This window comes from Eurosta solidaginis, chromosome 4 (assembly GCF_040869045.1).
Source record: "Eurosta solidaginis isolate ZX-2024a chromosome 4, ASM4086904v1, whole genome shotgun sequence".
In the NCBI taxonomy this organism is placed as follows: Eukaryota; Metazoa; Arthropoda; class Insecta; order Diptera; family Tephritidae; genus Eurosta; species Eurosta solidaginis.
The window spans coordinates 174,655,622-174,680,233 of NC_090322.1; the positions used below are offsets into that span (position 1 = coordinate 174,655,622).

Here is a 24,612-nt window from a genome sequence, read left to right on the forward strand (position 1 = left end):
TTATACATTAATTTATACTAAATTAAATTTTATTAGAATATATGAACCAAAATTGGAATAAAAAGAAAAAAGTATGTACCTTTAATTGTAAACTAATGTAATGTGAAATTCTAATTTTCTGAGATGTTATGAGATATATTATTAACTGGCTGACGACAATATGTTCAGACTCGTATTACACTCAATGAGATGAAACTAGCTGAAATAAATGTATATGCATCTTTGTTTTATAAATTTTGTTATTTGAAAATGCTTTGATTTTTAAATGTAAGATGAATCAACCCGAAATAAATCTGTATATGTAACACCATAAAAACATGATTTATTTACTATATTATACTACACCGATGTATTCAGAAATACTCCGTATGAATTTATTCTGAAAGTTGTATTTGGCTGCATAAATTTGTACAGTAAAGTGAATCAATTTTTAATGAAAAATACAGAGGAAAAATATAGCAAATTCTTCAAACTAGTATAAAAATATTCTTTAGCAGAAAATTAGCCACCCACTGCAGTGCCCTAGAAATTAGCCGGAGAATTCAACTATATACAAACCATATGACAAATCTTGAATTGCGTTCTCCCAAAAACCTTAAACCTTGAGTTAATCTGTTTACAATAAGACGAGTGATATATGTTTCTATAATTCTTTTATTTTACCATCAAAAACACAAATTTTATAAAACTGTTGACGGCTACTGCCTAGAAGTATGAACTTATGAATAACACAGGCAATCAATCTTAGGCCAAGTCTAAAGACCCATGTCTATTTGGCGTCACATAGTGTAATTAAAAACAAAAAAATTCAGTCATTCCATTTCTTTTATACATTTCATGAAATTAAAGTTTTATAATTAACTTATATTGCTTGTTTAATATTTTGACAAATATTAATTATTTTATTATAAATACTTAAATATAAAATCAAAATATAACGAATTTTATATTTTATGATTGGCGTTTAAAAAGATAAGTATTTTAGCCTTTTCATCATCTAAGCGCATTCTTCTCTCGCTTAAAATAAGGCCGGCTTGAGAAAAAAGTCTTTCACAGGGAATCGATGTTCCTAAACACCCCAACTTTTCGCGAGCTATAGGAGATAGATTGGGATACTTGTAATTGTTTTTCTGCCACCATAAAAAAGGATCAGCTTTTCGTGCAATTACAGTTTCTTCTATATACCTCTGCACTTCGATAATTGCTCTTGAATGAGTTGTGCCTTGCGGTCTCTTTAATCTTTGCGTTGATTATTTTTGAATTCGATCTTTCGCTTGTCTGTAAAAATTACCCAAACCACGTGGCTGCTTTTCTAGCCGACTTCACAATGTTGTCGTTCTAGTTGTTGCACAAGTTTGCTTTGTTCCGTTCGCTGTTTCGGAAAGTAAAGCACACAGATGAGCAATGATGAACGATATCTCACTATCAATGATTGCATCGCTGCTATTAGTATTAGAATTTCATGCTGAAGGAAAATCGCCAATCGCTGTAATCGCTATATTCGCTATTGGCGATATTCTGCCAGAGGTGATTGTCATTCAAAAGAATCGAATGAAGGAAAATAGCCAATCACTGATATATTTGGATTGCAATAGCTATAGCTATTAGCGATTTGTCAATAGCGGCGATGCAATCACCAATAGCGAAATATCGAACCATCACTAATTGGCAGCGTCGATAACTTTATTTATAAATTATCAATTGGCTGATAGGATTATAATAAAATTAAATTAAAAGCTTAAAGAAATGTCAGTGCCACCTAAATTTGTTGGCACTGGACTAGAGGAAGTAAATATACCAGGACAGGCATATCTCAGAGAAGCGCTTACATCATGTACCGATCCTTTGAAGGCGATAGAAAGTTTTCAAGTATGTGGATATAATAGAAAATCTTATACATAAATATAACAATATGCTATTTTATTTTAGCTGGAAAATGGAGTACTGCTGCCCTCGTTGCGTCCCATGTTACCTTTGTTGGACTTGCACGGGGTCCGTCGTCTAGATTTTCATACATCCCTTATGGAGGTGAGTGGTACAGATTGTGTCTCAGTGGGCGGGCATGTAAATAAAAGATCAGGACTCGTGGAACAAGCCGTGGATTTCGTCGGTGCCATTTTGCGCGAGGTGAAGAAACTAGAAATATCGGAGAGATAGCTATTTATTTTAGAAACTAATTCATCGATTGAAGGTCCAGGTCCCGTTGCCATAATCGTGCAGTCGTCGGCGTAGGAAATTATTGTAACTCCTTCTAGTGGGGAAGGGAGTTTTGATATTTAGAAATTAAACGGAAGCGGGGATAGGATATCAACCGTGGCACCCCCTGTTTAATTCTCCTGGGAGTGCCAATCATCAGATAATTTGCGTTCCAAGTTTTTATACAATAGAAAAGGGACGAGCCGTTTATGTCTTGGAGTAGCGTGCACTAAATTGAATGCCTTTACCGCGGGGGTAGTACTATGCATTTTCGGAAGCCATGTTGATGGATGGCTAGGCAAAGATTCGTCGGGAAATGAGGGAGTAAGACGGTTTCCTATGTCTTCCCAACTGGCGAAGGGATTAATATCGGTCGATATGACTCGCCTTCGCTAGCTGGTTTCCCAGGCTTTAGTAGTGGAATTATCTTGCGATTTTCCAATGTTCGGGAATGAAAAGGACTTCAACGACAGGTTGAAAATATGCGTTAGGTAGTTTATTCCCTCAGGGCAAAGTTTTTTAACATTAACATGGCTATTGCGTCTGGACCTATTGATTTAGAGGGCTTAGCCTTTTGGGTGACTTCTTCAACCTCTGTGAGGGTGATGGTAATCGCTGTCACGTCAAGTTTGTGCTTATGTGCCCGTCTGTTTGCACGACGTCTGGTCCTGTCTACTGAAGATGCATTATGAATTGTCGGCAATAGACGCTCGCCCATTTCTTCGAATGCGATAAAGTTTTATCGCCGAAAGCAATGGATCATAGTGTTTTTTGGATTGTACAAGGATTTGAGGGTTGAGCACAGCCCCATCGGGTTAGGGGCTTAGAATATCCCAGCGGCAAATATGCATGCAAGAGTCGACTAAAATGTCCAAACCACCCATCCGGTTAGGGAGCTTGGAATATACCCGTGGCAGGTACGCCTGTCGTGAAAGGCGACTTAAATACCAAATTGATTCAAGGAGTTGTGTAGCGCAACACTTTCAAGGGTTGCGCGATATATAGCTTTTCCAACCCAATTGTCCAGCTCACCTACCCAAGGCGAATCCTGTTTCTTGAACAGCCGAGGCTCTGGCGACCCCAAGTCCCTATGGAGCTGGTGGGTAGGAGGGCGGTATGGCACCCCAGCGGGTTAGGTGATCAGAATATACTCGCGGTAGTTAAGGTGAGGAGTTCGGGGTCGCCATGAGATTCGGCTGTTAATGAAACAGGATTCGCCACGGATGGGTGGGGTTAACGATTGGGTTTGGAGAACGTATATATTACGCTGGCAACCTGAAAGGGTTGCGCTACACAACCCCTTGAATCTAGTATTTTAGTCACCTCTTTCAACAGGCATACATACCGCGGGTATATTCTGAACCCCTAACCCGCTGGGGGCTAGTACCTTAATGGTGCTTGTTACTGGAACGTACCGGATCTATATTAGGCAAAGGGCCATCAACTTCGATAACACTCCTCCAAACCCTCGGGAGTGTCCTTAGCGCACAGATGTTGCAGTTCTTTAGATGCTCCTCCCATTTGGCACGTTTCTTTTCAATTACCAGCCGCATAATATCCAAGTTGAGAATACTAATATGGGGGTCTTTAGGGTCAGGCTGTCTCGCTAGGTCACGTTTTCTTCCTAAGTTTGCAGCTTCAGCCGGGAAGTGGGCTATGATTTCTGGTATTTTACCGGCGGGAATAAAGGTGCCGAAGCTGAAGGGATGACTTTACGGAACGCACGTTCGCCTTGCCGGAAATTAGTTGGAATGGGGAGAGCAGGGAAAATATTGATTTGTGAAGGTTGTGTAGCCTTCCCAGTTAGCTTTTTTGAAATTAATAAAATTCCGCTTTTCTGAGGTGATCATATTAGCAGATTGTTGTTGTTGTATTAAAAGTGCTTCGCCCCATTCAATGGGCACGACCACTCAAAAATTGTCATCAAAGTCCCCTAACGGGAGTCCAAGAAAACTGGCTTTTTCAACAGGGGCGGACCATAGGGAGATAGGTGTTAGAGGCGTAGGTTCCAAATTACAATTGTAAAGATGGTTGGTGTCATGTGGGGTGGGGACACATCACATGCAAGATATACATTACGTATGTCGGGGTTGATTCTGGATAGGTAAGAGTTTAACCTGTTACAGTATCCAGAACGAAGTTGGGCCAGGGTGACTCGTGTTGTTGTTGCTGTTGTAGCAGTGCTTCGCCCCACCTAATAGGTGCGACCGATCACAAATTGTCATCAATATCCTCTAACGGGAGTCCAAGGAAACTTGCTGTTTCAACAGGGGTGGACCATAATAAAAGGGGTGTTAGAATCGTTGGTTCCACATTACAATTAAAGAGATGGTTGGTGTCATGTGGGGACACATTGCAAGGGGGCATACATTTTGTATGTCGGGGTTGATTCTGGATAGGTAAGAGGTTAGCCTGTTAAAGTATCCAGAACGAAGTTGAGCTAGAGTGACTCGCGTTTCCCTGGGGAGTATGCGTTCCTCATCCGCAAGTTTTGGGTACTGTTCTTTGATTACTGGATTCACTGGGCAATTGCTGGCGTAAAAGTCCGACGCCTGTTTGTGGAGTTCACTGAGAACCTGCTTATGTTTTTTTTGCTTCATACGGCTGAGTTCTCAGGTGCCGTATTTCCTCATAATGCTTACGGAGATGACTCCACATGAAAATTTGAACCGAAATGATATGACAGAAATTAAATTTTCAATTTTTGATTTTAGATTCTAAAATCGGACGTCGAAGCGTGTCTTTCGATACCAACTTTGAAAATTTTTGTTAAAAATTAGGTGGTGAACCGTCTTGTAAAATGTTACCTTTTTCCAAAACAACTGCAAAATTGTATGAGACAATTGCTAGTAATCAGTTTTAAGATTTTGACGTCTTTGACAACTACACCAACACAAGGTTGTAATCGGTAATGCCACAAAAAGTTGTTAGACTAGACAACTCAACCGATTTTTTTGACAGGTTGAGTTGTAATCTGTAATACCAAATTGCGAAATTTCAACCCAACCAGAGTTGAGTTGTAAACGGTAATAGGGGCATTATACTTCACAACCAATAGCGTGCTTAAATCAAAACTAATTTGTCATGCATCTGCTTGCGCTGCTTTTATACTGTCGGTTTCCTCGTTCACCCATTTCTCCTATCGTCTAGTAATTTCGTGAACTTACATGTATATTTGTAGTTTGTATCCATATGTGTGTGGATATGTGAGTACTACTTCGGCTGATGATGACATGCGTTTGTGAGTAATGCGGCAGTTACCCACCGACGTGTGCCGTACGTACGGACGTTTGTCGTACGAAGCACGTTTAACCGAACTCTCAAGCCCGTAGGAATCAATGTGTGCGTCTGTGTACATGTACATAACATATATGTGTGTGTATTGTTTACAGATAAGCACTGTTGCCATTGACCATTTTACATGCATGCTTATGGAAACATCAACTTTTTCCATTATAATTTTTGATGTTGTAAAAGGCTGGAATTAATATTAAATAAATATAAATAGATTACACTTTTATAATCTGCACTTTTACATAATTATTTCGAATTATTTTCACAGTTTTTCAAACTTTAATTAGGTGTTTTTGCAAAAACTGCAAACGGTCAAAAATTAGCGCACAAAAGTCTGCTAGGCAACTCTGTCTAGTGAGAGAGCGATCAGCTGACACGTTCTTACGAAAAAAATCAAAATTGTTTTGATTTCTACGTTCCGGGCTACGTACGTACGGGCGTTGCACGTCGGTGAGTTTTCGTTTACATTGCACACTCATAAGATAGGTCGTGTCAGCTGACGCGTTTTTGGTACGTACGTTCGTGAGTAACTGCCGCATAAGTCTCTGCTGCCTTGTATGTATGTGTGTACATGATGATTGATTTGTTTACGTACATACGAGTGGCTGCTTAGTACCAAAACTGATTAGTGATGATAGTATCGCTGGTTATTGGTTTATTCATGATCAAGTACCAATAAAATGTACTTATACTTACCGAGTATTTGTAATGGTATTGGTTATTGTACCTGATACTACCAGCTCCGGCAGCACTCACATTTTCAATTGTAATGTAGAACCAGCGCCTGTAACACCAACGTCTCTCTGGTCAAACCCTGTTAAAGCTGCAAGTTTTTTAAGGCTCTTATAGAGGACTTGATGACTAAAGCGAAGCACTACTGTTAACACAACAACATGGCTTGAGATGGGAAAGGGGTAAATACCCAAATGGTAAATACCCGGTAAATTGGTTATATATGGTAAAAATAAATGGGTAAATACCCAAATATTTACCCAAAAGAAGGGTAAAAAAATCTTTTGGAAAAAATGGGAAACAAACACACAAATTCAATCAAAAATGTACCCAATTTGTCCTATATTGGTGGGTAGTTATCCATTACGCTATCGGTTGAATTAGTTTTAATCTATAATCCAGCGTTTTGCAAAAATATTTAGCCAATAATACATGCCGGTGCAAAAATTTAAGTTTACCCAGTAAATATTTTAAGTCAAAAAGAGTCGGAAAAAATATCTAAATTGGAGCGTTTACAGTCGGTATGCCGAAACCAATGTATTTCCTTCTTACAATGGTCGTCCTATATGAGCCTATTAACGTATATCTTTTCAGCTTAAATAAGAGTCCGACATAAGTCTTAAAAGGCGTTTAAACAGTTCATATTATACTCTACTGGAACTCTCCGGCGTCATTTTTAACTCTAATAAACTCTGATTATCTGACACCTATATGGCCTATTTATTAGGCATTGTCAGCGCTTATTGGGGTCATATATAGTTCGACACACCTGGACAGAGCGTGGCAGCTTTGCGGTCACATCAAAAATGTCAAGAATCGTCCATGAGCGGAAAAACGTCGATGCTTATACAAAAAAAGGATAGCAAGGGTAACAATAATATACAAATGTAATTTATTTTGTATTAAAATGAAAAATTGTCGTAACAAAGTTTCAAAATTTGTTCCAAACTCGCTGTGACGAACATAAATAGTTGATAAATGATAATTTTTGCATGCTAGGTTAGGAGCTTTTAGGCCGTTAAATAGAAGGAAAAAATTCAATTTTCTTTTACCCTCCTACGCATTTCGACGCTTTTCTGATTCCTACATTGCCCACTTATTTTGGACTCGTTTCGGATTCTTAAATTATGAGCGCCGTGATGATGTTTGAGGGGTAGCTTTGTTTGCGTCAATATGTGTACCCTAAAAACATTCTCTTACAGTTCTGGAGTTCAATATGGGTCCGAAAAATATCAGCTTCAAAAATGCTGTCATCTTAGAGCCTTTTATGACTCCAATTTGATGAAATTATGAACAAACGAGAAATATTAAAATCAGTAAACTAGGCCGCTCCGGAATAAAAACTCAGAAATTTTTCTGCGACAATTTATTCTAAATAAATAATTAATTCAACTTATACTTATTTCATTTCTATCTTATCCTCATGGGAGTTTTATCACAACAATTTTCTCCCCTATTATTTCATTAAAATACTAAAAATAAGCAGCATATGACGCCAATAAAGCTCATATATGATATCGGAAGGCCTGTATAAGACTTATGTTAGAGGCAAAATATGAGCATATAGCATTCGCTTCAGGCTCCTAAATGAGTTCATAACGAGTGCAAACGATCGAAAGTTTGGACTCCTTTCAGCCTAATTGTAGACTCCGAGTGTTTTCTGGGTTGTTTGCTTAAAATCAAAACGAAAAATTTTTAATTTCAAATGACGTATAAATTTAATTGCTGAATTGTAATTCCAAGCAGACTCGATTCAAATGATTTTTAAATACTCCGAAAAAGATACAAAAAAGGAATATTCCGGTAATTTACCCATAAAAATGGTAAATACCCGGTAGAATCCCAACTCTAAACATGGCATCAAAACGTGGCAGAAAATCTCATTTTATAACATTTGATGCTAGCACCTTGCTTAACGGAATCAATCCTAATTTACTAAGGACAATACTCTTAGCAGCATATAGAAATCTTCAAGATTTTTGTTAACTCCGTCGATATGAACATGTTATGTTATGTCGGTTAATTTACTTTTTATGCAAGGCAAGTTTATTTAACTCTATATCCCTGGACCCAGGAACCCTTTTTAAAAAAATACCTTCAAGTGATCAAAAAAAAAGCAATCGTTATTATTTAACTACAATTAACCAAAACATTTGTTTACGTACTTTATTGATTTTAAGGCATATTTTTTTAAGGAGTTGCGAGAAAAGTTAATTACGCATATAAATGAGTTGGGTCAAAAGGATCCACGTGAACGTGACAAAAAGCTGAAGGAATTACTTGTAAAAAGTTTTCCCGTTGTACGAGTTAAAGCTCTCAGACCAGTTGTAATGGCGATTCTACGTAATACTCAACATATTGATGATAAATATTTGCGCATTTTGGTACGTGACCGTGAACTTTATTCGGATACAGATACAGAAGTAAAACGACAAATATGGCGAGACAATCAATCACTTTTTGGTGACGAAGTGTCGCCATTACTATCGCAATATATTCGTGAAAAGGAGCATGTTTTGTTCGATCATACAAATCTTAACAATCTTTTCTTTCATCCATCGCCAAAGGTGCGACGCCATGGTGAAGTCGTACAAAAGTTAGCAAATATGATTGGACAAAGTGTGAAGTTGTATGATATGGTATTACAATTTTTACGTACACTTTTTTTACGTACACGCAACGTTCATTATTGTACACTACGTGCCGAATTATTAATGGCATTGCACGATTTGGAAGTTCAAGAAATAATATCAGTTGATCCATGTCATAAATTTACATGGTGTTTGGATGCTTGCATACGTGAGAAGAATGTCGATATAAAACGTTCGCGCGAATTACAAGGTTTTCTAGATAATATAAAACGTGGACAAGAACAAGTATTGGGCGATTTGTCTATGACATTATGTGATCCTTATGCGATAAATTTTCTTGCTACATCAGCTATAAAAATCTTACAACATTTGATTAATAACGAAGGCCTACCGCGTGATAATACTATACTTATATTGTTGTTGCGCATGCTTGCTCTAGGATTGAGTGCTTGGGTAATGATCGATTCGCAAGATTTTAAAGAGCCGAAATTAGATTGTCAAGTTGTAACAAAATTTTTACCAGCATTAATGTCACTCATGGTAGATGACCAATGTCGTAGTTTACATTCAAAATTGCCACCAGATGAACGTGAATCAGCTTTATGTACAATTGAACATTCTGGTCCGGCACCAGATGCTGTAGAAGCATATATACAGGAAAGTTCGGTTGCTAGCATTTTAGCTATGTATTATACGTTGCATACGGCACGTCTAAAAGATCGTGTTGGTATTTTACGTGTATTGGCGATATTGTCAGCCTGCAAAGATGATCGCTCGTACGAAGATCCATTTCTCCATTCACTTGTAAGTCGAAATAATGTGTATATACAGTGGTGACCATATCATATGCAACAAACAAGGTATTTACGAAAAATTGTATGTACTTTATCATCTAACTTTACTGAATGTTGATTGAAAGTTAACCCTCTATAACTCATCACCTCGAAATAATTTTATTTCAATTAAATCTGATAAATTCGTGAATAAAAAGTCGGCTTATATTTTTTTTATTTCTAAATTATTTATTTTGTATGGATACTAATATAAAAAGGGGAGTGTAGCCGACAGGCAACAATGGAAAGAAAATTATCAGAAAAGTAAAGAAAGAACTGAATGGGAGTCTCAAGCTCCAAGATATCAGATGTCAATGAATCGTTTCCAGTAAACGACAGCTGCTCTGAGCTCAGCTCTAAACTCATTTTCTTCCAAACTTCAGTTTTTTGTCGCTTTGATGGAGGAGCTGAAGTACTTGTGATCTCTGGCCGAAATGGAGCGACCTCTACCGCTTCTTCTTGAATGAAGTTACGGTCGTCAACGTTCACGTACTCTACTAATTCATCCACATCAAATTCGCGTTCAAAAGTGTCTTCATTCAGCTCTCCGAAATCCGAGATCAAATCTGGGTCAGCCAAACTATCATCATCAAAGTCGAGGCCATCTTCACTGGCGTAATCATCATTGAGGGCGCAGGCGATCTCGCTGTCAGTGAGAGATCGTAGTCGACAATTTTTTTTTTTTTTTGTATATTATTTATATTGTAACGAATTTACTTGCAAATCCTCTTATTTGCAACCATCTGCTAAGTTCGAATCACTAAACTGTTGAATAAATAACTCCAATATGTAATAATGCAAAATGGCCTTTATTAAAGTACTTCACAATAACACTCAAACTGTGCAACGAATAGCTTGCTTAATAACCAAACTGATTGATAGCTCAAATGAAACTCTATTATTCAAAATAATACTGCTCTTGCTCGCTAGATAGCGTCTTAATCGAAATCTCAAATCAAACTGAATTCCAGCGCCTCTACAATTTCCGCCTTTTATACTCTTTGATTTCAACGTTCGCATCTTCTAGGCGCTTCCAGAATCTACTAGTCCAGCAGCTCTCAAACTTCTCAGCTGTAACTACAATTGCACGATTTTATAGTTTTTTCTCATTGCATACTTTCAGGAGTATCTCAGATATATGCATCCCAGCCAGCATTTTTTGAAAATTTTGATAAAAAAATATTTAAATATCATACCCCAAGATGATTAAAAACGTTCAAATTTAAAAGCATTTTCTGTTCGAAAATTAACGTATCGTCGGGAGAGAAATGTACCATAAATGTGATTATTCCTGAATAATCATTTATGATTCCTATTTCGAAACGCTTTTTATTCATATTTGATATCATTGTAAAATTGAGCTTTAATAGGTTTAGAGTAATATTTGACTGCTTTTCACAGGCATTTTATAATCATATTCGTGAACATATTTCAATCGTTTTGGTTGAGATTTTTGAATCATTTTTGAATGCCATTATAATGCATTTATTCTTCATATCTCATTCAAAATATGATACTACATAATAATCTTATTTCATAAGGGGTAGAAAGCATGCGAAAGTGAGCTATTCGAACCACAGCTAACTCGCAAACAAACTTGACCGATATACACCTGCGACTACAACATCCAACATCAGCATTATCGTCTGCATCTTAAAATACGGATATGATACGGGATGTTGAAGCCGTATGTCAAGATAGTTTCACTTACCTGGGGTTCAAATAGCTCACAACCTATGTATTGTCCAATCATTATGTATTTTCTGGGAAGCTGAAGGGGAGAAATGGTTGGGGAAATCTTCCTTCACGAGCAGCATTACATTATTTTTGTCTTGAAGAATATCTTTTGCATAAATAATAAAATTTTTATATATTTTTTCTTAGCTTCATGATTGAAAAAAATATGTGTATGTGAAAAAAATAAAATTTTTAATGAAAAGTAAAATTTCAACAAGTATAAAATTCATTATTCAGTCAAGAAATATATTCATAAAAGATTCAGAAAGTTGAATGAAAATGATTATAAATTTTTGATCAGCTAAAGTAAACACATTTGATTCAGATTTATTTCCAAAATGTGATTGAAAAACTATATTCAGTTTTTGATCATCAAAGGTAAATATATTTGATTATTCTTTTTGTTGGTTTTTATGAAATATTAAAATTTAGTCATTAAAGGACTTCAAAAATGATTCCAAAAAGTGATCGAAAAATGCTTTTTAGTTTTTCATCATCAAAAGTATTCATATTTGATTATTTATTTTGTTCAATTGTATGATAACTCATTATTTAGTCAGAAAGAGTAATCAAATTGTATTGATACGTAGGGAAATTCAAAATTGATTCACCTAAATGCTGAGTGGGATGTGTTTGTGCATTGACTCTCCGCTGCTGTTGTTGTTGTTGTAGCAGCAGTGCTTCGCCCCACCTAACAGACGCGACCGATCACAAACTGTCATCAATATCCTCTAACGGGAGTCCAAGGAAACTTGCTGTTTCAACAGGGGTGGACCATAGGGAAAGGGGTGTTAGAGGCGTTGGTTCCACATTACAATCAAAGAGATGGTTGCTGTCATGTGGGGACACATTACAAGCGGGGCATACATTTTGTATGTCGGGTTGATTCTGGATAGGTAAGAGTTTAACCTGTTACAGTATCCAGAACGAAGTTGAGCCAGAGTGACACGCGTTTCCCTGGGGAGTATGCGTTCCTCTTCCGCAAGTTTTGGAAACTTTACTTTGAGTACTGGATTCACCGGGCAATTCCCGGCATAAAGGACCGACGCCTGTTTGTGGAGTTCACCAAGGACCTGCTTGTGTTTTTTCGCTTCATACGGCTGGGTTCTCAGGTGCCATATTTCCTCAAAATGCTTACGGATATGACTCCTTAAGCCCCTAGGCGGTGCTGGCTCGTCAATCAGATGTCTGTTGGGATGCCCAGGTTTCTGGGTATTCAACAGGAACTGTTTGGTCAGCATCTCGTTTCTTTCCCTGATGGGGAGTATTCTTGCCTCATTATGTAGATGGTGTTCTGGGGACATAAGAAGACAGCCCGTTGCAATTCTGAGAGCAGTATTTTGGCAGGCCTGTAGCTTCTTCCAGTGGGTAATTTTTAGGCTTGGCGACCATATGGGTGACGCGTAGCACGTAATCGGCTGGCTAATTGCTTTGTATGTAGTCATGAGCGTTTCTTTATCTTTTCCCCAGGTACTGCCAGCAAGGGATTTGAGGATTTTCGCTTCCCAAGGCAGTCGGTTCTATGTACCGGAGCGACTCGGGATTTTTCCCGACCAAGGACTGTCATTTCAGTGTAACCCCATTTAATTTGTTGCGTCCCTCCCACAAATTGTCATCCTCCCAGCAGCTCCTTGCAGCAGGACTGCTCCATATTCTCTTGCTCCGGGAAGGTATCGAATCCAATCCGGGTCCGTCTCCTGACCCCGGTCCTGAAAAATGGTTTTGCTGCATCTGCCGGAAAAGAATCTTTTTAGGACGGTCATACTCTGTTCAGTGTGTCTCGTGTAAGGGATGGCTGCATCGGACAGGTTGTTCTGGGCTTGATCCCAAAAGCCGACGTGCACGTAACTTTTATAAATCTTTTGTGGCTCCTTGCTGTTCACGCCCAAGGGGGTCCCGTAGTCTACTCTCCGCTGCTCGTATACGTACATGGTACATATGTGTAGACGCAATTATTTTTCGTTTATGTAGATACATAATGATTGAATTATTGATGTGAATTCACGTCACTGCTTAGCATCGGCTTAGAGATAGCAGCACCCCTTAGTTTTGCTAATAATCGTAACACTGCCCTCCACCTAAGTCTGATCGTCCCGATCAGACAAATCTCTCGATCTAAACGCTGCTAGCCTCTCCAAATGAACCACTTTCATTTTGGTTCGTGGTTTGGTAATGGTTTGTATGCGGTACACTACATCGTTGATCCGTTTTACAACTTTGTATGGGCCTTCCCAGTTACACTGCAATTTCGGGGACAAACCTTTTTTTCGTTGTGGGTTGTATAGCAGCACCAAATCTTCCGAATTAATTGCTTTATCGTACCTCGCTTTCATCTTGTCACTCATAATCTTTGCTCGTTGCCTTACCAGATCGTGTATATCTCTCAGCTCTTCTTCCAAAACACCAGTGGATTTCTTGACATTCCTCTCCGCATCGGCATCTATCCCATACTTCAAATCAGCTGTCAGTCGAAGGTCATTGCCAAAAATTACCTTTGCGGGAGTTTGGCCCGTTTTGTCATGTACTGCCGATCGGTAGGCCATCAAGAATAATGATATGTGTGTATCCCAGTCCTTATGGTACTTGTCTACTACTTTCCTTAAATGCTCCTCCAATGTTCTATTGAAACGTTCCACCATACCATCGGACTGATGATGAAATGCAGTTGTCCGTGTTTTTCGAATGCCCAACTTCTTGCACATTTCTTGGAACACAGCTGATTCAAAATTCCTGCCTTGGTCAGAATGTAACTCCATTAGTACACCATACCTTGCAACCCATTCGTTTTTAACCACTTCTGCTACTGTTTCTGCTTCTTGGTTTGGGATTGGGTATACCTCTGGCCATTTACTGAAATAATCCATAACCACCAGTACGTATTTGTTTCCGCGATTGCTAGTAGGAAATGGACCTGCGACATCCATGGCGATCCTTTCAAGTGGTGCACCTGAAATATACAGCTTCATCTGGCCATGACTTCGTGTTTTGGGCCCTTTCGCTCTGCTGCAAACCTCGCAGTTGGCAATCCACTCGGTGACCGACTGACGGCAACCAACCCAATAGAATCTCTGCTTAATTTTCTCGAGTGTCTTCGTGATTCCAAGATGACCTCCACTTGGACCATTGTGCAGCTCGCTGAGCACGTCAGGAATCCTCTTTCTGGGAACAACTATCAGTTTCTTCTTTCAATTCTAAACTGTTCCATTGTGCCCAATATGACTTCGCAATGGGACTCTCTGCTTGGTCTTTCGTTTCGTTCGAGCCCTTGAATAACATGTGACAGATCTGTATCTTCTAGCTGACACTTTCTTAGTTGTTCCTTGTCCCATTCATCCGTACACGTTATAGTCATTAGCCGGACATCTATAATGTCTTCTTTAGCCTCGGCCTTTGACAGTGCTTGCATTCCAAACTACATGGTCTTCGTGACATTGCATCGGCATTTCCATGGGTACTACCTTTTCGATGCTCAATGGAAAAGTCATAGCTTTGTAGTCGCTCGATCCACCGTGCCAATTGTCCTTCCGGATTACGGAACTGCAGAAGCCATTTCAACGCTGCGTGATCTGTCCTGACACGGAATCGCTGGCCGTAGAGGTATTTGTGAAAATGTTTAATGCACTCTACCAATGCCAACAGCTCTCTCCGCGTAACTCTGGTTTTCCAATCGAACGGCTGTAATATGCAGCTACCTTCTCCTGTCCATCGACCAGTTGTGATAAAACGCCTCCTATAGCATATCCGCTAGCATCTGTATCTAGAATAAATGTTGCTCCTGGAATCGGATATGCTAACATTAGGGCAGTGCACAAACGCTCCTTCAATGTTTAGAAAGCCACTTCTTGCTCCTTCTTCCATTCAAAAGCTTTGTTTTTTCTTGTAAGCTCATGGAGGCTATGGGCTACGCTGGAAAAATTTGGTACAAATCGGCGGTAATATGTGAACAGCCCAAGGAAACTTCTCAATTCATGTAGGTTCTGTGGTCTTGGCCAATCCTTTACAGCCTCTATTTTTTCGTTCGCAGTGCAGATGCCCTCTGTCGTTACCTTGTGACCCAAATAATTGACTTCCTTTTTAAACAGCGCACACTTTTTGGGACTTAACTTCAGACCAGCGCCAGCTATTCTCTGGAAAACTTCCTCCAAGTTTTTAAGATGTTCATCAAAGTTCTTGCCCAATACGATGATGTCGTCCAGGTACACCAAGCATGTTTTCCAATGTAGTCCTTTCAGTACCTGGTCCATGAGTCTCTCAAAAGTAGCTGGTGCATTACAAAGTCCAAAAGGCATCACTGTAAATTGCCACAGACCATCACCGACACTGAAGACTGTTTTCTCTTTATCTTCCTCCTTCGCCTCAACTTGCCAATAGCTGCTTTTCACGTCCAGTGTGGAAAGCCATTTCGTACCAGATAGCGAGTCCAGAGTGTCGTCAATTCTTGGCAATGGGTAGCTATCCTTTTTCGTAACGTCATTCAACTTCCGGTAGTCCACGCAAAACCTCATTTTTCCATCCTTCTTCTTTACAAGTACTACCGGTGAGCTCCATGGACTAGCTGATGGTTCGATGACTTCGCTGTCGCTCATTTATTGTATGATTTGACTCACAACTTCCCGCTTCGCCAGTGAAACACTACGTGGAGCTTGACGGATCGGCCTCGCATCTGCGTGTCAATTTGATGTTTCACAACATTGGTGCGGCCTGGTTTGGAACCATCCTGGTCAAATATGTTCGCGTACTTTAGGAGCAGTTGTTTTGCCTTACTCTGATAGGCTTCCTCTAGCCCCTGCGTCCATGCCGTGATGTCATTTGAAAGATCAGTATTACTAGATGAAACGTGTTCCTGGAGCTGTTCACAGTTAATAACTACTTCGGCCTCTTGGCATCTTCCCAAAATATCTCCTTTGGTCAGTTTGAGTGGTGACTTGAACTCATTGAGTACTCTTACCGGAATACGTCCATCTTGTTTTGTCATAGCCAGGGTTTTTCCTACAAGTATGTTCAGTGCTGATTTGTTTGCTGCTTCGACAACCCACAATTTGTTTGTCCCACAATCTCCATCAACCTTTGCCCAGATGACTGCTTCTGATTTTGGTGGTATTTGTTGACTCTCTTCCACCAGCACTCGATTACTGCTGTAGCCTCTCTCGTAGCCGAAATTAAGTGGCACATCCATGTTCTTATATCGCATCGTCTTGCTTTGCATATCGATCTTGATGCCTTGGTTGATTAAGAAGTTCACTCCAATTATGATTTCATCAACAATACCTGCCACTATAAAATTGTGTAGTACCGTGACGTTCCCAATTGCTACTTCACATTCTACTTCTCCAATTACCTGGGTGTCCTCTCCCTAATCTTGCTCCAAGCAATGATCTTATCTTCTTGTTGACTAAATCTGATCGAATGATGGAATGGGATGCACCCGTATCTACAGTCAGTAAACGTTCCTTTCCATCCACATGTCCTCCGACAGTAAGATTGCTTGACCTTCTTCCAATTTGCGAGATAGAGATTATGGGGCATTCAATTGAGGGAGCCAGCTGTCGCCCCTTGCGGCTGACTCTCTTTAGTTTAACGATTGAGTGGACTTGGAGATTTGCTCATCTCCTTCAGCTCTGCTTTTACGACCACCCACATTGTTGGAACTGTTAGGGTTGGTGTTGCAATGTCGTGCAATATGACCTGGGTTGCCGCACTTGAAACATTTAATAACTCCGGCATTTTTCTGTTGTGATCCCTTCAGTGCTTCCAAAATTGTGTCTACCCAATCTGGTCTTTCCACTTCCACACGATGCGCTTTATATGCTGGTTTACTCAATAGTGAAGCAGTTTCCTGAGTCAGTGCATGTGATACCGTCTCTGCAAATGTTGGCTTTGGGTTTGCGTATGTGGCTCGCTTCGTTTCGACGTCCCGTATGCCATTTATAAAGCTCTGAATTTTTACTCTTTCGGTGTATTCTACGGGTGCGTCGGCATTCGCCAAATGCGCAAGCCTTTCGACATCTGACGCAAACTCCTGCAAAGTCTCATTTGCTTTTTGGTAGCGGTTTTGCAACTCAATTTGGAATATCTGTTTTCTATGCTCGTTTCCATAACGTCGTTCTACAGCAGCCATCAATGCTTCATAACTGTTCCGTTCGTACTCTGGAATCGTCTGTAAGATTTCGGCAGCTGGTCCTTTCAATGCTACGAAGAGTGCAGCAACTTTATCTTCAGCATTCCAGTTGTTCACTGTTGCGGTCTTCTCAAATTGTAGCTTAAAGACCTGGAAAGGAACAGAACCGTCAAAGGATGGTGTTTTTACCTTTGGATTACTCGCTGAAACTGCTGGACGATTTAGTTGTAACTGCTCGATACGTCCTCTCAAAGCATCCACCTCGGCCTCGATTTTATCCTGTCGACCACTGAAGCCTTCATGACACTGGGTTAGTTTTTCTTCCATATGCGCTTCCAGTTTAGATGATATACGGACTTCCTGCTCTTCTAGTTGTGTGGAGATCTGAGATGATATATGTGCTGAAATTTGTGCCGACATTTCTGAAATACGCGTTTCTTGTGCTTCAATCTTTGATGTTATACGTGTCTCTTGGGATTCCATCTGAGATGTAATCTGTGTCGACATTTCTGACATACGCGTTTCTTGTGCTTCAATCTTCGATGTTATGCGTGTCTCCTACGATTCTAATTGTGATGACATGTCGGACATTTGTGCCGATATTGCAGCCAATATCATGTTCAAGTCTGTGTTCGCCATTGTCTGCGGTGTTTCATTTTTCTCCTTCAATTTTGTTGTCTCATCGCCATCAAGATGAAAGACATACTCTTCCACGACAATTCCTTCTAATTCCATTGCCTCTCGTAGCCGTGCCTGAAGTTCGAGTTTAACGCCGCTTGTATTCAATCCACGGCTCTCCAACTCCTTTAGTTGCTGGATATTCAATTCACTGAACTTTGCCATGTCCTTGTTGTCCTCTGGCATTTATTCAACAATTCCTCTTCTGACACCAATTGTAACGAATTTACTTGCAAATCCTCTTATTTGCAACCCTCTGCTAAGTTCGAATCACTAAACTATTGAATAAATAACTCCAATATGTAATAATGCAAAATGGCCTTTATTAAAGTACTTCACAATAACACTCAAACTGTGCAACGAATAGCTTGCTTAATAACCAAACTGATTGATAGCTCAAATCAAACTATTATTCAAAATAATACTGCTCTTGCTCACTAGATAGCGCCTTAATCGAAATCTCAAATGAAACTGAATTCCAGCGCCTCTACAATTGCCGCCTTTTATACTCTTTGATTTCAACGTTCGCATCTTCTAGGCGCTTCCAGAATCTACTAGTCCAGCAGCTCTCAAACTTCTCAGCTGTAACTACAATTGCACGATTTTATAGTTTTTTCTCATTGCATTCTTTCAGGAGTATCTCAGATATATGCATGTGTTTGTGCATTGACTCTCCGCTGCTCGTATACGTACATGGTACATATGTGTAGACGCAATTATTTTTCGTTTATGTAGATACATAATGATTGATTTATTGATGTGAATTCACGTCACTGCTTAGCATCGGCTTAGAGATATCAGCACCCTTTAGTTTTGCTAATAATCGTAACAATATTTAGCACTTGAACAGCAGAACCACGTCTAGGAATTCAGCCCTATCGGCCAGATTACGGCGCACTCCATTTAGTTCCAGTAGGGTTAACGGAGGTATTTTGTACCGCCTGGCTTCTCTTCAGTTGTCGAATATGGCAGCATTACTTCTTCTGAAATATTTTTGTAGCCGTAGCGGTCCATAATTCCATTAATTTTATGTAATGGTCCAACTGCGTTTGCAGAAAAGTAGCCCACACCAATATATTGCCTCCACCATGCTTAACTGTTTTCTTGCAATAACGAGGATCATACCGTTTATTCACTGGTCTTCTCACATAAGGTATTCCATCACTGTCTATCAGGTTAAATATTGACTCATCGCTGAAAAGGACTGTTTTCCATTTGCTGATCGGCCAATTTAGATGCTCCTTGGCAAATTTCAAACGCTTCGCCTTGTTCTTCATCGAAATCATAGGTGTGTGTGCAGGACGGCAACCTCGCAGTGAAGCTTTCAAAAGGCGTCTACGCACGCTTCTCGTGGATATTTGCAAATCTAAGTCTTTTATTATTTGTCTTGGGACAATTTCAGGATTCTTTTTTGCCAGTTGTACTATCAAGTTGTCTGTCCTTTGGCTGGTTTTGCGTATGCGCCCCCTCGGTGAATAACAGCAACCTCTTTTCTTGTAACAAACCTTTTTATTATTCGCGAAATGGTACTTTTGTGTATGCTTCCTTTTGCAGCAATGTCTTTCTGTGCCATTCCTGTTTGAAAATCTGCAATAATTCTCGTCCGAAGTTCAATTCCAAATTTGTCTCTTGCCATTATCAAGACCGCGAAACTCTATTTAAATAAACACAATTATTTATTTGCAGGAACTATTGATATTATATTATAGGCAGTATACAAGTGATTTTGAGTGACAGTTAAACCAAAGGCAACGAATAAAATACCGTTACAGTAGTGTTACTCAAACTATTTTGAAGAGTTGCATTTGTTTTGTCCATGCTCCTTTAGGGTTGATAGAATCCCATTGTCCATGCTCCTTTAGGGTTGATATAATCCCATTTTTATACTCAGCGTGCTTTGCACACAGAGTATATTAACTTTGATTAGATAACGGTTGGTTGTACAGGTATAAAGGAATCGGGATAGATATAGACTTCCATATATAAAAATCATCAGTATCGAAAAAAAATTTGATTGAGCCATGTCCAAATTTAAAAAAAGGGCGGGCACCGCCCCTTTTATGACTAAGCAATTTTCTACGTTTCGGGAGCCATAACTCGAAGAAAAATTCACGGATCGTAATAAAATTGGGTATCCACGTTTTCCCTATAGCAGGAAATCTTTTTAGGAAAAAATGGACGAGATTGGTTAAAGACCACGCCCACTTTTATATAAAAGATTTTTAAAAGGGTCATAGACGAAAATAATAAGCTATATCTTGGCGAAAAAGAGCCTTGTGTCAATAGAATTTTACTTTCTAAATTGAATTATAACATTAAATTGGAAAACACTACAATTTTGAAAATGGGTGTGGCACCGCCCCTTTTATGACTAAGCAATGTTCTATGTTTCGGGAGCCATAACTTGGAGAAAAATTAATCGTAATGAAATTGTGTACACAAATTTTCCTTATAGAAGAAAATTTGTCTAGTAAAAATGGACGGGATCGGTTAAAAACCACGGCAAATTAGGTACAAAACAAATTTAAAAGGGTCGTAGACTAGAATAATAAGCTATAACTTAGCAAGAAATAGTTTTGAATCAATGATATTTCACTTATTAAGTTTTACTGTAAGAGGAAATGGGGAGAAATTTTTTTAAACGGGCGGTGCCACGTGTTATTTAGAAAAGTAATTTATCTGAAATGAAATGTACAATTGAAGCTCACGCTGAGTATATAATGTTCGGTGACACCCGAACTTAGACACCTTTACTTGTTATATCTATCTTCCTCAAGGGAACAACTACTTTTCGTTTGAAAACGTAAAATAAAAATGTACATTCGAAACTAATATAATTTCCCATTAAACATTCTGAAAATTTTAATGATAAAATATGTACACATTTTTGTAAATACCATGTTAGCTGCATATGATTTCGCCACCACTGTATGTAGGTGTGTGTATGCGATGAATATCTTTAATTTATGAATACTTTATTTTCTAGATTGCTTTGTTAATTCCCATGGCAGATGAATTCCAAACCGAAGATTTTTGTACTACACTCTTTGATGAGTTTCTATTTGCTGGCTTAACACGTGATAATGTTATACGTCATATGCTTAAGCTTTTGTGGTATGTTCACAGTAAATTACCAACAGGTAGATTGGCTACACTCACCAAGGCTATACAACCAACAGCGGGCCACAATGAGACAGTACATAAATTATATGAGTCACTACAAGATCGTATAGGCGCAACCATACATGAAGGTCCAATGCCAGAGCAGCAGGAAGTCGATTTTGACTCACCGCTTAAGAGTGTGCCCACTCCAGGACCAGCATATATGCAATAGACATAATTTTTAATCAAAACTCAATAAAAATGACGCTGATCAATAACGACGGCGGGCGTTGTTTCCTTATTTTTTGGATATAACTGTTATTTCCTTTTTAAAGGGGAAATAAAGACAAAAAAAAAATAGCATCCTCGGGCCTTATTTCTTTTCTAAAGGAGAATAATGCCCGCGGACGTTATTTCCGCTTTTTATGACAATACTCCTACTGGCTCTGTTAACAATTATAACTTACTTTAACGCTTTCAGTAAAATGGGAACTTAAAATAAATCATGATGACATGAATATCGTCCTTGCCTTTGCAAAACCATCTATCGACCAACTGCAAAACCATCTATCTGACGGCATTTGAATTTTACAGGAGAGCAGAAACATTTATCTTACACTAATTTTCCTTTGGGAATTTTTTCATGATAGATTAAAGTTATATTTTTTTCTAAATCTTGTGATGAATATTCACATCACTAAGTGATACTAGCATCCCTAATCCGATGCTAAGCAGCTATGTACGTAAGCAAATCAATCATCATTTATACATGAACATACAAGGCAACAGAGAGATACTCACCATCAGCCGAAGTAGTAATCACATATACACACGCATATGGCTATGCGAGTGACTATAAACTACAAATATACATGTGATACATGTGCATATATGGCTGGTAACCAAGCATGAAGTTCGCGAAGTTACTAGACCTTAGGAGAAAGAGATAAACGAGGAAACCGGGAGTATAAAAACAACGCAAGCTGAGGCATGACTAAGCAGTTTGATTTAAACAGGCAATTAGTTGTGAAGTAAGAGTTATTGTGAAGTACTCTCAAAGTAGTCTAATAAAGACCATTTTGCATTATTGAATATTGGAGTTATTTATTCAACAGTTTAGCGATTCGAACGTTAGCAGAAGGTTTGGAATAAGCGGAGATCCCCTAAATTCGTTACAATATATTACAACATTCAGATCATATAAACTTAAAAATACTTCTGTTTTTTCCCCGTTATGCGCTTTATAAATGCAATTTTGAAGCTCAAATTCAATTTAACTGTTTGAAAGTCATGATTTTTTTTGGATGGAGCTGGATGCACTGAGCTTAGGGCTATGAAATCTTAAGTTTGTCACATGGTGGTTTTGCAATTTGTCGATATTCAGATGGTCTCATCCCGTTGACGTGTTCCCTTATTGCGACAAGTTCGGCATGCATATTTTAGAGGGTTGTCTATCAAACCTATATACGTTTAGAAATATAATAACTATGTATTTAAGCCGGAATATTTAACACAAAAAGATTAACGTAACTTCGTATTCCCCAAAAGAATATGGGAAACATTTTGCAGAAAACTCATTTTTATGAGGAATTTTCTGCTAAAAATTAAACAGACAAAATTTATTATTGTAATACAAGTAAATATTGGCAAATAGAGCTGTTGAAAAAGTGGGGTTATGTTGTTGACATCACCTTTACTATTGCATTATGAAATAAATTAAAGAATGATTCTCTAAAACATAGAACATTTGACGTAAAACTATTCAGCAGAAATTTTTTTGAGGAGTATTGCCAGAACTGTTTCAGAAAAAAGGCGAGGTGGACAAATAACTGAGCTCTTTTTACACCATAACATTTTTGAATTCAAGTGTGCCGCGACATTGGCGAGCGGGATGAGAAGAGAGCGGAACAGTACAACAGCATCCGTACCGTCAAGTTGTTTTATTTTTTCTTGTTATATCTTCCTCTCTACTTGTATGGCATTTTTTGTTTCACACTTGCTTTCAAGAAAAATTCATAAAAGTAAACGCGAATAAAAAGCACAAAAGAGAACGAAAACAAAGTTGAATTCAAGAATTGTGTAGTGTAAAACGGGCCCAAATAAAACATTTTAGGGCTGAAAAAAGCTAAAAAAGTTTAAGACAACTTTTCAACTTGATCATTTATTCATAAAATACATATCGTATTGTGACGAATGTTAGCAACGCTAGGGGATGCTATCATCTCTAATCCAATACTAAGCAGTGACTTGTATGCACATCAACAAATCAATCATTCACCCTTATCGCGAGTTTTATTTTCACCCGAAAATAATCACAGTTTTTGTTCACCCTATCGCAGAGGGTGGCGAAACAATTTTTCATGTTCGAAAAAGATTTCACCTTATCGGCAACTCATTGTTCGGGCGAAATGAACAGCGGGGAAACCAAAGTTTGTTCACTTATATTTTACAGGCGAACGAGAGGAAAACAAAATGTAATTAATTTTTTGTTTTTAAATTTGATACTCTTATAATTATATGTACTTCTATTATTAGAAATAAATCAATAAATAATGCACAATCGGAAGCTGAGTGGAAAAAAGTGAAATTCCTGTATTGCTAAGTATGTAAATTCTATTTTTCCACAACGTATCAGTCGGCCAAGTTATCCATTGTGGACAAAGCAACGGTTCCAAAATGTTGATCACCTCACTGAAACAAGATTACCTAAAACCCACTTCATGGTCCTTTCCAACGCTTTTTCCCTATGCGAAAAAAACGAAGACATTTACCCAACTTTACAATTGGTGGAACTCCAACTTTGTGCTTCAATGGTGGCAAGGAGTTGGTAAGAATAACTAGCCTGTAATATTGGCGAAAGCTAATTGAAAAAAATTAACTTGTTATTCAAAAGTGCTGAAAATAGTAATTTTTAGCTTACAGTGAATCATTTAGCTCCAAAGGGTTAGAACTGTCCCTTAATTGCCTCCGAATCGCTTTCACATATATATTTGCCTCGCGCTCAATCAATACCAACCTAAGTGCAATACTAAACATTATTTTATTAATTTTTTATTTATATTTTTGTTGTATTTTAAGGAAATATATGCTTGGTTACAAAATTTACACAGTTGTAAGTAAATTATTTGTTCACTGCCAATTCGCAATAAAGCATCAGCTGTTTCGAACTGAACTTTTGTTCGCCCGAAATTGCCGATAGGCGGAAAAAGTTCACCCGAACAAAAGAAGTGAAGGCGAACACTTTTCCGCGTGAACTTCGCGATAAGGGTGATTATGTCTTTACATATGTCCATACAAGCAGCGGAGAGCACAAACAGATGCATATATCTGA

The 24,612-nt window shown here is 38.6% G+C and overlaps 1 protein-coding gene across 3 annotated transcripts; it reads left to right on the plus strand.

Annotated features, from left to right (window-relative positions):
* Positions 1–1,604: 1,604 nt before the first annotated feature.
* Positions 1,605–21,582, plus strand: NELF-B (negative elongation factor B). Of its 3 annotated transcripts, none has more exons than XM_067783855.1 (4): positions 1,605–1,869; positions 1,930–2,127; positions 8,418–9,617; positions 21,166–21,582. In XM_067783855.1, exons 1-4 carry the CDS (start codon positions 1,747–1,749, stop codon positions 21,511–21,513), a joined length of 1,869 nt encoding a protein of 622 aa, XP_067639956.1. In that variant the 5' UTR covers positions 1,605–1,746; the 3' UTR covers positions 21,514–21,582. The 3 variants fall into 3 exon arrangements, with proteins under 3 accessions (XP_067639956.1, XP_067639957.1, XP_067639958.1); XM_067783856.1 differs by having other exon boundaries at positions 1,606–1,869; positions 1,930–2,028; positions 8,403–9,617; XM_067783857.1 differs by having other exon boundaries at positions 1,608–1,869; positions 1,930–2,028.
* The last annotated feature ends 3,030 nt before the right edge of the window (positions 21,583–24,612 follow it).

Coding starts and splice junctions, on each gene's coding strand:
- NELF-B (XM_067783855.1), top strand. CDS start 1,747: ATGTCAGTGCCACCTAAATTTGTTGGCACTGGACTAGAGGAAGTAAAT. Junction 1,870..1,929: donor AGGCGATAGAAAGTTTTCAA/GTATGTGGATAT, acceptor ATTTTATTTTAG/CTGGAAAATGGAGTACTGCT. Junction 2,128..8,417: donor TCGGTGCCATTTTGCGCGAG/GTGAAGAAACTA, acceptor TATTTTTTTAAG/GAGTTGCGAGAAAAGTTAAT.